General features: G+C 46.7%; 1 protein-coding gene across 1 annotated transcript; it reads right to left on the bottom strand.

Annotated features, from left to right (window-relative positions):
* Positions 1 to 292: 292 nt before the first annotated feature.
* On the bottom strand, positions 293 to 16,282 carry LOC129819735 (flotillin-1-like). The gene is made up of 13 exons (XM_055876279.1): positions 16,084 to 16,282; positions 15,374 to 15,467; positions 14,615 to 14,669; positions 14,384 to 14,474; positions 13,783 to 13,926; positions 7,857 to 7,976; positions 7,639 to 7,734; positions 7,249 to 7,401; positions 6,863 to 7,044; positions 4,648 to 4,693; positions 4,192 to 4,329; positions 3,767 to 3,931; positions 293 to 3,079 (listed from the first exon to the last, which is right to left on the bottom strand). Exons 2-13 carry the CDS (start codon positions 15,447 to 15,449, stop codon positions 3,059 to 3,061), a joined length of 1,287 nt encoding a protein of 428 aa, XP_055732254.1. The 5' UTR covers positions 15,450 to 15,467; positions 16,084 to 16,282; the 3' UTR covers positions 293 to 3,058.
* Positions 16,283 to 17,102: the final 820 nt, after the last annotated feature.

Genomic DNA, 17,102 nt, shown 5'->3' with positions numbered 1-17,102 from the left:
TAGACTATTATAAGCATATATAAGCAACTATTGGTATATATAAGCAACTATTGGTATTATTTCTTGGTAAAAAAAAGGGACAACCATGAAAATAGATGATATCCTGGTTAAAGTAAGATACATCACAGGTTTCTGTTAGTAAGGATAAGGATGTTTGATTACTCTGGTCTTCTGATACAACTGAATGGAACCCCAGGCCAACACGCTGAGCTCAGAAGGCCCTTCATAAATGAAGATAAATGTCACAACTTGACATAACAAAATCATATGTTTTAAATCATTAAAAAAAAAAATCTTTGTGTGCAGTATAAAATGTTTCAAGCTAAATTGAACAAAACATTGTATAATACTTCACTAAAATGGGTACAGTAGTAGTATTTCAACAATAATTACATCTAAAATATTCCCATACTTTGCCCCTTTGGCCATATTTGGAACCTCTGGTTCAGTTCCTGGTTTGTTTACTGAGCTATAACAGTAGTACCTGTTCAGTATCATCATACTGAAAAACACACTTAAATATAACAAATGTCTCGTGTTTCACATAAATAAATAAAATGAAGGGAGAAAATGATAAAAATCGGACATCATCAGTTGATAAGAGGGAGCTTGTGTGGCGACGGTGAGGTAGAGGGTGACAGTGTGTGGAGATAAGGCAAGTTAGTTGTCAACCTCACTTCCTATACTGAGTCAGTCGTTTCATTAGACCCTACAATACCATGAGACACACAGGGCTTGCAAGCTATGCTATCTGACTTATTTCCCTTGAACATTCTGATCTGAGGCATTGATTGAACGATAAGATAAGATAGTACTTTATAATCCCCCAGAGGGGAAATTTGATTGCACCAGTCAATACATACAGTGATGAGGAATGACCGCTTGCCTTTCCTCTGGTGAAATGCAATGTCATGACATATGTGCCATGTACTCATTACTTGTATATCATACTATTATGTACTAGCAGTTACGTCTATTAGTAGTACAATACAACACAGCTAGCTTTAGTTAAGGCTACGGAAGGTTCTCAAATAGATAACCTGCTTTCAGAAGTCCTTTTTACATATGACACCTCCTCTCTTTTTACTTCTGATGACAATCACTTTTTTCTAACTTAAAATTCCTCCCTTTATCATTCATTACCACAGCTACTATTTCTGTTGATCTGAGGACCACCTTAATAACAACGTAGCTTCACTGCTAACAATACATCTCAATGAGCATCAATAGTACAACTTCACATTATGTAGTGTCAGGCAGAAGTGCAATAGTTCCATGATTATAACGTCAAATTACCGTTTTGACAGCTATAACAGAGCAGTAAACCAGTCCCCTAGCACTCTGGACAAAATGAATACAAGTCACATCTGTGAGAGCTGCTACATAATCTGCTTGACCTTTCAAAAGACTAGCGATTAAATAGGATCCTTCAGTATGCGAGACACAGGCAATACATTTAAAACATCAAAAGCACGTAAGTTACGCATTGTAACAGTGAATGTAGACACACATCAATGGGAAAACACACATTTCGCAGATAGAAATACATAGAAAATAATAATACATAGAAAAACAGCTAAATTGACTGTCTTATTTCACACTACTTCTCCCAAGAGCCTTTGCAGGTATAGATTAGAATAATGGATACTTTGAATGGTTCATATTTTGCACATTCATTGTTACTCAAACTTAGTACAAACAGAGCCATGACATTTCTCTCTTAACCAATTACATTTCGTCAGACTAAAACGACAACCAGTAACATTAAAAACAATGAAAGACAAACATAGATTTGGTCAGGTCACCTTTGCTTCTGATAAGTAAGACTGAGCGCTGAGAATAAGAATAATGGGTGGAGGATTTGACTGCGTTTACATTGAACTCGCCAGTTAAGATGCACTTAGGGTTTGGCAGCAAGGCAGTGGACACAGCCAGTTATGAAGGAGGGAATCAAGGGACAAATATACACGCAAAGAGGTGAAAGGTGAGCTAGGCAGAGACAGGGGTATTAAGGCACATGGAAAGAAGAGGGGCTTGATAGAAGGGTAGATACTAGATACAGCACAGTGCCCTCTGTAACTATTGGGGCAGTGAATAATTGTTTCTTATTTTGACTATACTTCAAAAGTAGTAAAACGTTTAGTATTGGTTTCCATATTCATAGCATGCAATGACTACATCAAGCTTGTGACCCTACGAATTTGTTGGATGAATTTGTTGTTTGTTTTGGTTTCAGATTATTTTGTGCCCAATAGAAAGGAACGGTAAATAATGTATTGTGTCATTTTGGAGTCACTTTTATTGTAAATAAGAATAGAATATGTTTCTAAACACTTGTACAATAATGTGGATGCTACCATGATTAGGGATAATCCTGAATGAATCGTGAATAATGATGAGTGAGAAAGTTACAGAAACACAAATATAATAACCCCCCAAAATGCTAACCTCCCTTGTTATTGTAAAGGTGAGAGGTTGTCATGTCTTGGGGATATGACATTTGTGCGTCTGTAACTCTCTCAGGATTATCCCTAATCATGGTAGCATCCACATCAATGTAGAAGTGTTTAGAAACATATTCTATTCTAATTTACAATAAAAGTGACTCCAAAATGACACAACACATAATTTACCATTCATTTCTATTGGGAACAAAATAATCTGAAACACAACCAAAACAAAATAACAAATACATCCAACAAATGTGTATAGTCAGCTTGATCTAGTCATATGGGACCAAATACTAAACCTTATAGTACTTTAATACATATATAAGTGAATTTGTCCCATGAGGGGACTATGTACAAAGGTTCTGCAGTTTCTAAACGGTTCACCCGATATGGACGAAAATCTGACAGTTTGCACATTAACCTCAGTCACTGTTTGATTTCAAATCCAAACTTTTGGAGAATAGAGCCAAAAGAAGATAAAATGCTTCACTGTCCCAATAATTACGTAGGGCACCATATGTTTTTTGGCATAACATACTTGAGGAGAGAGTTAAAGGCTGTGGTAGTAGGCAGGGTTGTGAAATAGGTCTGCCTGATCACCGGAGTCCTCAGCCCATATGAGTTGTCACCTAGAGAATGGAAGGACAGGTTGAGAGAGAGGGAGATGGAGAGAGAGACAGTGAGCGAGAGGGTGTGGGGGGGGGGGGGGGGGATGGAGAAAGAGAGAAAATTAAGTCTTAGCATAGAACACCAACAGGAGCAGCGATTCACAAAGGTGGATCAGTGAATTAGCCAACTAGGTTTACTAACATTACGAACAATACTAACAGGAAATTTGCATGATATACTATCTTGTATTTGATGCTTATGGTGACCATATTAACCTTTAGCATTCTTTATCAACCGTAGAATGAAGAGTTATACATGTAGATCTGTATTTGTCACAGATATCTGGCAAGTTATTTATATATCCTATTCTGTAAAATATAACTCTGGATCAGGGGCAGCAGGTTCCCTAGTGGTTAGAGCGCTGGGCCAGTAACCGAAAGGTCGCTGGTTGGAATACCTGAGCTGACAAAGGGAAAAATCTGCCCATGTGCCGGTGAGTAAGGCATTTAGCCCCAATTTACCCCACGGGCACCGTACTACTATGGCTGACTCTGTAAAACAACCCATTTCACTGCACCTATAACTATATTATGTGAGGGTAACCACTGGTTCATTAATTGGAGACCTACTGAGAAAACTGTTGTTCGGACAGATAACAGTCCTCTTGTTATATAATACGTCACACATCGTTGGTTAGGCTGTCTCACCTGTGAGATGTTGACTCCCGTCAGTTTCTCCACCGTCGCTGGAAGGCGGGTCATGATGTCTAGCACCTCTCCTGTGAGCTTGGCCGCACCCACCTCCGCACCCCCGCTGGAAATCAGGGTGATCTTCTGAGCCTGCGCCAGAGGCCTGCTGATCTCTTCCGCCATCTAGGGGAGGGCAGAGAACATTCAGTTATTCGCCCAGTTTCTCTGCCCAAAAGCTCACCCCAGTGGTGAGTGATCAGATGTTGGACTCCATAACGATGTGTAATTTTGTATTCAAACTAACTTTATACGAGTTTTATGACTTTTTCATGCAAATTTTCAATTCAATGCATGATTTACACAATATTTAAATGCGCACATCTCAAATGATGATTCCACCCTAAGTGTGTATTTGAGCTCTATGTCTTGAAAGGTTTCCTCACTAGTGGTAGTTGCTCCAGCAGCATGTCCACCATGGCTCCCTCCTTGTACTGCTGGAAGGCTTCGGCCTTCTTGGCCATCTGCTCCGCCTCGGCTCTCCCCTTCGCCTCCACGGCAAAGGCCTCCGCATCTCCCTTAATCTGAGAGAGAGAACATTTTTGAAGGTTATATTTTATTATTATGACACACTATGTTGTTACGGCTTCTTTAGGTGTGACTTATCATAAGTTAACTGCAGGATTTAGTAGTATTGATTGAACAAGCTCAAAGACTTGAGTGTGGTAAACATGGCCTTCTCTTACTGTTAAAGTGCTCTCTGCTTATACGAGTCCCAGACACAAGAATGAACTGCTTTTAGGGTTATAACAAGCTTGGAACAGTAACAGTCTGATAGTAACAATGTACTTTTGCTTTTCAGAATCTGTCTGGAACAATGTGATACTTATAGACACACTCACCCTAATGGACTCTGCCTCAGCCTCAGCCTCCATAATGAGCTGTGCACTGTGGGGGGGAAAAACAAACATTTATTTACACCTTGTTTGGCCTGTTAGGTGTACAGTATAAAGTACATAGTACATATTGAGTATAGTTTGTATATTTGTTTGTCTGTTTCGTACTCCATGGAACGCATTAATATCTAGTATATTTTCATTGTCTATGCAGTAAATTGTTCACAAAATGCTATATATAATTTGTGAAAGGTCATTTTGAGACCTGTGGCTGGTACGAGGGTTGGGGCGATATTTGGGGAGAGCTCTTCTACGATATGCTACTTCAAATATCGCAATATCCGATATAACTGTTTTGCGCCATTAATGACTAGATATTTCCAGACGAGGCAATTAAAAAAAACGTATTTACGATATTATAGTCACATTCTAATGAAATAACCTTAGTAAGGCGAAACAATAAGGCTTTGTTAATTCATTTAGACTTCATTTTTAACATATTGATACAGCCTAACTGATAAAACTGCACCATTTTGATTAGAAAAGTTCAAATAGAGTATAGGAGGGGCGGGGTGCGTCACTTGTCACTGAGAATGTTGCATCACTTGGAATGGTGCATCACTTGGAGGGGTGCGTCACTTGGAAGGATATGTCACTTGGAGAGGTGCGTCACTTGGAGAGGTGCGTCACTTGGAGGGGTGCGTCACTTGGAGGGGTACGTCACTTGGAGGGGTGCGTCACTTGGAGGGGTGCGTCACTTGGAATGTTGCATCACTTGGAAGGGTGTGTCACTTGGAGGGGTGCGTCACTTGGAGGGGTGCGTCACTTGGAGGGGTACGTCACTTGGAGGGGTGCGTCACTTGGAGTGGTGCGTCACTGGGAATGTTGCATCACTTGGAATGGTGCATCACTTGGAAGGGTGTGTCACTTGTAGGGGTGCGTCACTTGGAGGGGTGCGTCACTTGGAAGGGTGTGTCACTTGGAGGGGTGCGTCACTTGGAGGGGTGCGTCACTTGGAAGGATATGTCACTTGGAGGGGTGCGTCACTTGGAGGGGTGCGTCACTTGGAGGGGTGCTTCACTTGGAGAGGTGCGTCACTTGGAGGGGTGCGTCACTTGGAAGGATGCATCACTTGGAGGGGTGCGTCACTTGAGTGGGTTGAGTCACAGACGTGATCTTCCTGTCCGGTTTTGCGTCCCCCTCGGGCTTGTGCGGTGGAGGAGATCTCTGTGGTCTATACTCAGCCTTGTCTCAGGGTAGTAAGTTAGTGGCCTGTTGATATCCCTCTAGTGGTGTGGGGGCTATGCTTTGGAAAAGTGGGTGGGGTTATATCCTGCCTGGTTGGTCCTGTCCGGGGGTATCATCTGACGGGGCCACAGTGTCCCCAGACCCCCCCTGTTTCAGCATCCAGTGTCTATGATGCAATAGTCTATGTTGCGGGGGCTAGGGTCAGTCTTATTTGTTATATCTGGTGTAATTCTCCTGTCTTATCTGGTGTCCTGCGTGAATTTAAGTATGCTCCCTTTAATTCTCTCTCTCCCTCCCCTCCCGAGGACCTGAGCCCTAGGATCATGCCTCAGGACTACCTGGTCTGATGACTCCTGGCTGTCCCCAGTCCACCCGGTCATGCTGCTGCTCCAGTTTCAACTGTTCTGCCTGCGGCTATGGAATCCTGACCTGTTCACCGGACGTGCTACCTTGTCCCAGACCTGCTGTTTCCCTCTCTCTCTCTCTCTCTCGAACCTGCTGTCTCGACCTCTGAATGCTCGACTATGAAAAGCCAAATGACATTTACTCCTGAGATACAGACCTGTTGCACCCTCTACAACCACTGTTTGACCCTGCTGGTCATTTATGAACGTTCAAACATCTTGACAAACAATCTGGCCTTAATGGCCATATATTGTTATAATGTCCCCCGGCATAGCCAGAAGAGGACTGGCCAGACCCTCAGAGCCTTGTTTCCTCTCTAGGTTTCTTCCTAAGCTCCTGACTTTCCAGGGAGTTTTTCCTAGCCACCGTGCTTCTACATCTGCATTGCTTGCCATTTGGGGTTTTAGGCTGGGTTTCTATATAAGCACTTTGTGACATCTGCGGATGTAAAAAGGGCTTTATAAATACATTTGATTTGATATAGTCTTGCACATCACGATATATATCGTCTTGCATACCACGACGTTCGATTTAATCATATATCGGCCCAACCCTATCTGGTACTCACCGCCGGGCCTCGGCCAGCTTCTCCATTTGGTATCTCGTTGCCTCAGCAGGCTTCTTCACCTTGGCCTCCAGCTCCTTCTCCTTGCGGGTGATCTCCTGCTGCTGGAGCATGATCTGCTGAGAGCGCTCCACCACCTGGACCTGCATCTTCTCCTCCTCGATGCGCTGCTTGGTCTTGGCCACCTGACGGGGAGGGTTCAAATGGTAAGCCCAAGATCTCAGTAGTACTCTCTATGACTATTTCTTTGTGTTTTACTTTTTCGTTGCTTTGTTTCAATTGGTTTAGTGAGCTGCTTTCTGTACGTTGTGATTTTGACAACAATCAAACAACAAGATTGGGCGTGCTATACAATACATCCAAGTATTAGTGCAATATTATGGACATACCTGTAGCTGGTAGGCCATCTCAGACTCTGCCTTCTTGGTGTTGACCTCGATGTCGTAGGAGGCTTTCTTCAGCTCATAGTCCCTCTGAGCCATGGCCATCTGGATCTCATTGACGTGCTGGGCTGAGATCTTCTCCTGCTTGGCATGGGCCTCCTACAGAGAGAGAGAGAGAACCCCAGGGAGTATAAAAAAGGAACAAGGAGAGATTGGAGAAGGAAAGGTTCAGGTGGAGTACGAGAAAAGAGAAAAGCAAGAACGGATAGGGAAAACCAAGCGAAGGAACGTGATGGAGAACTCAGAAATAAACAAGCGAAAGGGACAGGATAAAGGGCGCAAGAAGAGAAGAAGGTAGAAAGAAGAGAGAGCAGAGAGAAGGGACAGGTGGCTCACCCTGATCACAGCATCCCTCTTGAACTGGGCCTCTCCGATGCGGGCGTCTTTCTGCACCTGGGCGGTCCTGGACTTCCCCAGGGAGTGGAGGTAGTCCTGAACCACAGAGAAGAAGAGAACAACATTGGTTACTATTTATTTTATGGTCCATTATTTATCCAGCGTTGGAGTAGTTGCAAGAATGTAGTCTCCATTGAAAGAAGAGCGAGAAAGCACACCTGGTCGTCGTGAACGTCTTTGAGCGTGTAGCTGACCACGCTGATGCCCATGTTGAACAGGTCGGACGAGGCCACCTTGAACACCTCCTCTGAGAACTTCTTACGTTCCCTATAGATCTCCTGGAGGGGGTGAAATAACTGAGTTCGTACCGATGTTGATATGCTTGTGTTTAGTGTAATTGTCATGACAGTAAAAAGTTGCCGTGTTCCCGCTCCATCGTGTTACTATGTACAAGTTGTTGAACACATAGCCAGACAGAGATATCCATATGACTATGGTTCTGATGTATATACAACTGTTGCATGTGTTGTTTGTTATCGTCTGTTTGTTGTGGTTATGTAACAAGACAGTTCTACTGTGTGATGTGCTGACTATGGTACATACAAAAATACCCTCAAATAAAAGGTGACATTCTGTACTGTCGCCTCATATGAATTATTTGATCTCAAATCCAAAATGCTGGAGTATAGAGCCAAATCAAAAGTTTTAGCTTCACTGTCCAAATAAATACGTGTGGGAGTGTGTCTCTGGCCATAGCTCTTGGCTTTGGTCATGGCTTTACTGCATTGAAATGAGTGAGCAGCTATAATGTGCTTGTAATGCCCAGGGTGTCGTGGATGAAAGGAGTCAAACGCAGGAGACAGAGAGTTCAGAGTAGCGTTCCAAATTTAATTCCCCACACGGGTGAAAACACGACGCTACTCTAAAACAAATGCTTCACCACAAACAAAGTGAGAAACACGAATAAACACAAACCAACGAACACGTACCCTGACACACAAGAATGTACAGACTGTACACACAAGAATCCCGCACACCCAGCAGGACGGGCTGCTGGGTAATAAAGCTCCACAAATCACCCTAACCACAAACAGGTGTCAATAATCAACAAAAAGGGAGGGGGAGGAAAAGTCAGTAGCAGCTAGTAGGCCGGTGACGACGACCGCAGAGCGCCACCCGAACAGGAAGGGGAGCCACCTTCGGTGGGAGTCGTTACAGTACCCCCCCCCCTGACGCGCGGCTCCCGCAGCGCGCCGACACCGGCCTCGAGGACAACCCGGAGGGCGAGGCGCAGGGCGATCCGGATGGAGGCGATGGAAATCCCTCAACATCGATGGATCCAGAATGTCCCCCACCGGTACCCAGCACCTCTCCTCCGGAACGTACCCCTCCCAGTCCACGAGGTACTGCAGGCCCCTCACCCGGCGTCTTGAGTCCAGAATGGCTCGTATCCTATACGCCGGGGACCCCTCGATGTCGAGAGGGGGAGGGACCTCCGGTACCTCACCGTCCTGCAGGGGACCAGCTACCACCGGCCTGAGGAGAGACACATGAAACGAGGGGTTAATACGATAATAGGAAGGGAGTTGTAATCGATAACACACCTCGTTTATTCTCCTCAGGACTTTGAAGGGCCCTACACACTGCGGACCCAGCTTCCGGCAGGGCAAGCGGAGGGGCAGGTTTCGGGTCGAGAAACCGCCTCACTGCGGTGGCGGTCAGCACTCCTCTTCTGCCGTCCACTAGCTTGTTGAAGTGATTCCTGGATGGCCCTCCATGTCTCCTTGGAGCGCTGCACCCATTCCTCCACTGCAGGAGCCTCGGTCTGGCTCGGATGCCATGGTGCCAGGACCGGCTGGTACCCCAATACACACCGAAAGGGGGACATGTTAGTAGAGGAGTGGCGTAGAGAGTTCTGGGCCATTTCGGCCCAAGGGATGTATCTCGCCCACTCCCCTGGCCGGTCCTGGCAATACGACCGCAGAAACCTACCCACCTCCTGGTTCACTCTCTCCACCTGCCCATTACTCTCAGGGTGATAACCGGAGGTAAGGCTGACCGAGACCCCCAAACGCTCCATAAACGCCCTCCATACTCTGGACGTGAACTGGGGGCCTCGATCAGAAACGACGCACCCCGTAGTGCCGGAAGACGTGGGTGAATAATGCCTCCGCAGTCTGCAGGGCTGTAGGGATACCGGGCAACGGGAGGAGACGGCAGGACTTAGAAAACCGATCCACAATCACCAGCACCGTAGTATTCCCTTGAGACGGGGGAAGGTCGGTCAGGAAATCTACGGATAGATGTGACCAAGGCGGTTGTGGAACGGGGAGGGGTTGTAACTTCCCTCTAGGAAGGTGCCTAGGAGCCTTACTCTGAGCGCATACCGAACAGGAGGAGACATAAAACCCAACGTCCTTAGCCAAAGTAGGCCACCAATACCTCCCCCGAAGGCTCCCCACTGTCCTCTTCACCCCAGGGTGACCCGAGGAGGGTAGGACGTGAGCCCACCGAATCAATTTGTCCCGAACACCAAGCGGCACGTACTTCCGCCCCGCCGGACACTGAGGAGGAGCGGGTTCCGCCCTTAATGCCCGCTCGATGTCCGAGTCCACCTCCCACACCACTGGTGCTATAAGCCTTGAGGCGGGAAGGATGTGGGTAGGTTCGGTGGGCCGATCCTCCGTGTCAAAACAACGGGACAGTGCATCCGCCTTTATGTTTTGGGAGCCCGGTCTGTACGATAGAGTAAACTGGAATCGGGTGAAGAACATGGCCCACCTTGCCTGACGTGGGTTCAGTCTCCTAGCTGCCCGAATATACTTCAGATTCTGGTGGTCGGTCCAGATAAGAAAAGGGTGCTTAGCCTCCTCAAGCCAGTGTCTCCACACCTTCAGAGCACTGACCACCGCTAACAACTCCCGGTCCCCCACATCATAGTTACGCTCCGCTGGGCTGAGCTTCTTAGAGAAAAAAGCGCAGGGGTGGAGTTTTGGTGGCGTACCCGAGCGCTGTGATAGCACGGCACCTACCCCAGCCTCGGACGCGTCCACCTCCACTATGAATGCTAGCGAGGGATCCGGATGCGCCAACACGGGCGCATCCGCGAACAGCGCCTTCAACCTGTTGAAAGCTCCGTCCGCTTTTGCTGACCACTGCAAACGCACCGGACCCCCTTCAGCAGTGAGGTAATGGGAGCTGCTACCTGGCCAAAACCCTGGATAAACCTCCGGTAGTAGTTGGCAAAACCCAAAAACCGCTGCACCTCTTTTACCGTGGTCGGAGTCGGCCAATTACGCACGGCCTTAATGCGTTCATCCTCCATCACCACCCCCAAGGTGGAAATGCGATAACCCAGAAAGGAGACGGCTCGTTTGGAGAACACACACTTCTCAGCCTTGACATATAGGTCATGCTCCAGCAGTCTACCAAGCACTTTGCGTACTAGAGACACATGCGCGGCGTGAGTGGCTGAGTAGATCAGAATGTCATCGATATAAACAACCACTCCCTGCCCGTGCAGGTCCCTGAGAATATCGTCTACAAAGGATTGGAAAACGGCGGGAGCATTCTTTAACCCATATGGCATGACGCAGTACTCATAATGGCCCGATGTGGTACTAAATGCGGTTTTCCACTCGTCTCCCTTCCGAATACGCACCAGACTGTACGCGCTCCTGAGATCCAGTTTTGTGAAGAACTGCGCTCCGTGAAATGATTCCATTGCCGTAGCAATTAGAGGTAGTGGGTAACTAAACCCCACTGTGACGGCATTTAGACCTCTATAATCAATACACGGACGCAAACCTCCCTCCTTTTTCTTCACAAAAAAGAAACTTGAGGAGACGGGTGAGATGGAGGACCAAATGTACCCCTGTCCCAGAGACTCAGTGACATATGTCTCCATAGCCACCGTTTCCTCTTGGGACAAAGGGTACACGTGACTCTTGGGAAGCGCAGCGTCTACCTGGAGATCTATCGCACAATCCCTACCCGGTCGATAAGGTGGTAATTTAGTCGCTTTCTTTTTACTAAAAGCGATTGCCAAATCGGCATACTCGGGGGGAATGCAAACCGTGGACACCTGGTCTGGACTCTCCACCGACGTGGCACCGATGGAAACTCCCAGACACCTTCCAGAACACTCCTCTGACCACCCCTGGAGAACCCCCTGTTTCCACGAAATAGTAGGATTGTGACTAGCCAGCCAGGGAATCCCCAGTACCACTGGAAACGCAGGCGAATCGATAATGTAAAAACGTATACGTTCCTTATGATCTCCTTGCGTCACCATGTCCAGTGGAACCATGGCCTCCCGGACCAAACCTGACCCTAATGGCCGGCTATCTAGGGAGTGCACGGGAAAAGGAGAATCTATCGGCACAAGCGGAACACCTAGCTTGATGGCGAGTCCACGATCCATAAAGTTCCCAGCTGCACCTGAATCGACTAGTGCCTTATGCTGGGAAGAGGGAAAAAAATTAAGAAAAAAAATTAAGACAAACATATGACAAACAGGGGGTTCTGGGTGAGTCTGGTGCTTACTCACCTGAGGTGACCGAGAAATGTTCCGCCTGCCAGCTCGACCCCCAGATGGACCCCCCCAGCACCGATCGGCCGTGTGTCCTCTCCGACCACAGCTGGTGCAGGGGGAGCCTCCTCCTCCGGTACCCCTCGGCACGGCTCCTCCCAACTCCATGGGAATGGGTGCAGGGGTGCTGGGTGGTGGAACGCACAGGACCCTCTCCGAACGGCCGCGGGAAGCCAGCAGATTGTCCAGCCGGATGGGCATATCAATAAGCTCATCCAGGGAGAGAGCTTCGTCCCGGCACGCTAGCTCCCTGCGGACATCCTCCCGGAGACTACATCTGTAGTGATCTATAAGGGCCCTGTCGTTCCACCCAGACCCCGCGGCCAAGGTCCGAAACTCCAACGCGTAATCCTGGGCGCTCCTCTTCTCCTGCCTGAAATGAACCAGTCGCTCTCCCGGGGTTCGGGGTAGTGCTCCTTCGCTGAATCTGGGCCATTCCAGACAGCGTTAGATCACTCCAGAGCACGATCCGTTAGGCAGGAGATGAGGACACTCACCCTCTCCGCTCCCGAGGGAGTGGGTCTCACGGTTGCCAGGTACAGTTCTAGTTGTAACAAGAACCCCTGACATCCTACTGCCGCTCCATCATACTCCCTCGGGAGCGCAAGACGGAGAGCGCTGGAGCCGGAGGATGGTGTGAGAGGAGAGGAGGAATCCTGAGCTGGAGAGACTGCAGGTGGAGAGAGGAGACCACTCCTCTCCCATCGGTCCATTCTCTCCATCATTTGATCCATGGCGGAACCGATGCGATGGAGTACGGTAGTGTGATGTAGCACCCGTTCCTCCATAGATGGGAGTGGGTTTGCCGCTGCTCCTGCTGACTCCATTCCGATAACAGGTGCGGGATTCTGTAATGCCCGGGGTGTCGTGGATGAAAGGAGTCAAACGCAGGAGACAGAGAGTTCAGAGTAGCGTTCCAAATTTAATTCCCCACACGGGTGAAAACACGACGCTACTCTAAAACAAATGCTTCACCACAAACAAAGTGAGAAACACGTACCCTGACACACAAGAATGTACAGACTGTACACACAACAATCCCGCACACCCAGCAGGCCGGGCTGCTGGGTAATAAAGCCCCACAAATCACCCTAACCACAAACAGGTGTCAATAATCAACAAAAAGGGAGGGGGAGGAAAAGTCAGTAGCAGCTAGTAGGCCGGTGACGACGACCACCGAGCGCCACCCGAACAGGAAGGGGAGCCACCTTCGGTGGGAGTCGTTACAGTGCTGTTTATTTATCTACAACTCTGTCTGTAACTGTGGATGTGGCCAGTAAGGGTGCTGTCCAGTTTACCTCATGTAACCATGAAGAAGGCAAATAGTGCCGAAATGTTTCTATGTTGCACTAAAACGAGTGAACTGCTATAATGTAGCCTGGTCCCTGATCTGTTTGTGACATCTTGCAAAACTGTTGTTTTACAACGGGTTGGTCAAAACAAGCGTTGTGATTGGGTAGTCGGCCGTACTCGGCTTCATCTTGTACCTACGACCGCAGCACAGCTGTGCTAAAAAGGTCAAAACCCACGGCCCCTCGTGTTGTCAAGTTTACCTCCACAGTCAGGTGGGCGATGATGGCCCTCTGGTGGCCCTCCAGCGTCTCCAGGGCGATTTGGGCGATCTCGCCCTCCGACTTCCCCATGAACATCTGACAGGCTGCGGCCAGCATCTCCTTGTTCTGCCCCTGGATCTTCATCTGGAAAAAGGAGGGAACACATAATAGCATATTAACATTTAAAAATGTTTTTAAACAGAAAACGAAAATGGGCATTTCTGAGCAAGTCCAGGTAGTTTTAGTCTGTTTTGGGGTGATTCATGAACACAACTCAGGTGTGCACAGTGCTAAACAAACAGAAGCATCTGCTGTACACTACCCAGCTATACAGCCGTAGTAGCTGTATTAACACTCCAACAGGCAAGGTTACTCTGTCCTGTCCATAGCACAAGAGAATTTAATGCCAGTGCATAAATTAATGATATAAGCAAGTTTTAATGATCTACTTAATACCTACTTAATCAAAGCGAGCCCTTACACTTGTGTTCAAAACTAGGGTGTCTAAACATGTTTAAATGACTTTGATTTGATTTGACAGAATAGTGTACTTACATTGGATCAGGAAGAAATGCAGACGGAGAAAGACGGAGAGACTAACCTGGGCAATACCAGTGACCGAGATGGGAACCCCATGGTGGGTGTAAACTTTCTCACTCTTCACGTTCAGCGTCAGAGTGTTCAGGGAGATCCTGGGCGAGAGGAAAGGAGGGAGAGATATAGTCATTCCACAATGTCGTAGTATGATATCCCAAAACAATGGCAGATGGCTATACATGGCCAGATTATTACCGTGTGTGTTTGCAGACATGACCAGGAGGAGAGACATTACCTCTGGATCTTCTGAAAACAGGGAAGCACAAACACTCTGCCTCCAGCAATCATTACTGGAGGAGAATAGAGAGAGAGAGAGAGAGAGAGAGAGAGAGAGAGCGAGGAGAGAGAGAGAGAGAGAGGAGAGAGAGAGAGAGAGAGAGAGAGAGAGAGAGGGAGAGAGAGAGAGAGAGAGAGAGAGAGAGAGGAGAGAGAGAGAGAGAGAGAGAGGAGGAGAGAGAGAGAGAGAGAGAGAGAGAGAGAGAGAGAGAGAGAGAGAGAGAGAGAGAGAGAGAGAGAGAGAGAGAGAGAGAGAGAGAGAGAGAGAGAGAGAGAGGGAGGGAGGAGGGAGGGGGGAGGGAGGGAGGGAGGGAGGGAGGGAGGGAGGGAGGGAGGAGGGAGGGAGGGAGGGAGGGAGGGAGGAGGAGGGAGAGAGAGAGAGAGAGAGAGAGAGAGAGAGAGAGAGAGAGAGAGAGAGAGAGAGAGAGAGAGAGAGAGAGAGAGAGAGAGAGAGAGAGAGAGAGAGAGAGAGAGAGAGAGAGAGAGAGAGAGAGAGAGAGTGAGTGGGGGATGGTGAGATACACATGAGAGTATTATTACATTCCTACTGCTCTTTAATTTGACATGTTTACACTGTTTCCCAACAATGGACCTCGAGTAACCCCGGACAAGCACACTTGATTCAACTTGTCAACTAATCACCAAGCCCTCAATGAGTTGAACAAGGTGTGTTTGTCAAGGGCTACAACTGAACTGTGCACTAGGGGTACTGGAGGACCAGGGTTGGGAAACAATGGGTTAGAGAATGGACCTGACACCACCATAGCCTCATTTGGACCACACGTGTAGAACATGTTTTTCTTCCTCAGATGCTGTAAAGACAAACAAAAACAACACACACACACAATTTAATTCAACAATTTCATATACCAAGCTCTAATCCTAGGCAGTGGGCCTGACAGTAGGTTACTTGAGAGCCTTACATTGGCCTATTGCTTAAGCATTTGTAATTCATCAGTCATGCATGACAGCATGAAATCTATACAGTTGGCCTAATAATAACAATTTGATACAGCTGCTGTAAGTAACTAAATGTTACTACATGTTTAATATATTCTATTAAGATTTCATCTGAATCTGAGCAGATAGCCAGTATTACAACTATTGTAACATTCCCCATGAAAATCCAAGGGGTCAGGAGACATCACTTGCAGTTAATTGAATCTGCGTAAATGTTGCGCAGCATCTGTATCACGATCACACCCAGGACATTTTGCTGATTAAGCGCATAGAACGACACGCCCATGTACTGTATCAACAAATGTATCAACACACATGCAAATAAGATTTAAATAAAACATGCAGGGGTGTGTTAACAATGATACAAATGTATCATTTTTGCCAGACCCCACTGATGTTTATTTATGTTGCAAACCGAGATGCATCAAATCAGTCTAAAGATTAGTCAAAATATGTCCGATCACTTACCAATTTGACAGAATGAACTAATGCAGAATGCAAATGTATAGATGCGTTGCAACAATACTGTTTTTGGCTCTCAAAATACAGCAGTGTTATTTTTGCTATCGTCTGTCCAATATATGTATGTATATATGAAGCTTATGTCCGTTATAGCTCTTCCCGTCAAAAGCGTCTATCCATCGTCTCACGCCCATTGCTAAATGTGCTGTCGCCATCTTGTGGTGGGGTGTTGAATTGGATTTCATTCAATGATCAGTGTGAAATACTTTTGCATTTAGGATACACAATCGAATTACTTAGCTATATCAACAAAGTTATTGACTTTATGCAATTTAGTTGCCTTTTGTTCTTTGTTGTGTCAGTACCTCATTAGATGGATGTGGAGGCATCATGCCTATTTGAAAGAGAGGATGTGTGTGTGTGTGTGTGTGTGTGTGTGTGTGTGTGTCCTCAAATTGTCTACCCATAGCCTCTCATTCTGATGGCAACCCAACTTCTTTCAAGTGAGGCCAGTCTGCTGTGATCTGAGTCATGGCACCAATGTGACAGGTTGTACTTGAATGTTTTGCTTCATGCAACCACCCCATTGAATGATTGGCTTAAGGATCGGACCCTTTTTTTAAATGTTCGCCTAAAATGACATACCCAAATCTAACTGCCTGTAGCTCAGGACCTGAAGCAAGGATATGCATATTCTTGACACCATTTGAAAGGAAGTACTTTGAAGTTTGTGGAAATGTGAAATTAATGTAGGAGAATATAACACATTAGATCTGGTAAAAGATAATACAAATGTTCCATCATCTTTGAAATGCAGTAGAAAGGCCATAATATAATATTGCAGTTTAGGCGCAATTTAGATTTTGGCCACTAGATGGCAGCAGTGTGTGTGCAAAGTTTCAGATTGATCCAGTGGAGCATTGCAATACTGCACAATGTGCCGAATTGGTCAATTAATACATTTTAAAGTACATTTTAGAGAACATACAGAAATTATATGGTACTACAAAATTTAAGTTTACACA

The sequence above is a fragment of the Salvelinus fontinalis genome, chromosome 22 (genome assembly GCF_029448725.1).
Source record: "Salvelinus fontinalis isolate EN_2023a chromosome 22, ASM2944872v1, whole genome shotgun sequence".
Lineage (NCBI taxonomy): Eukaryota > Metazoa > Chordata > Actinopteri > Salmoniformes > Salmonidae > Salvelinus > Salvelinus fontinalis.
Note: the sequence above shows the minus strand (reverse complement) of the source record. Positions and strands in the feature narration are given on the sequence as shown.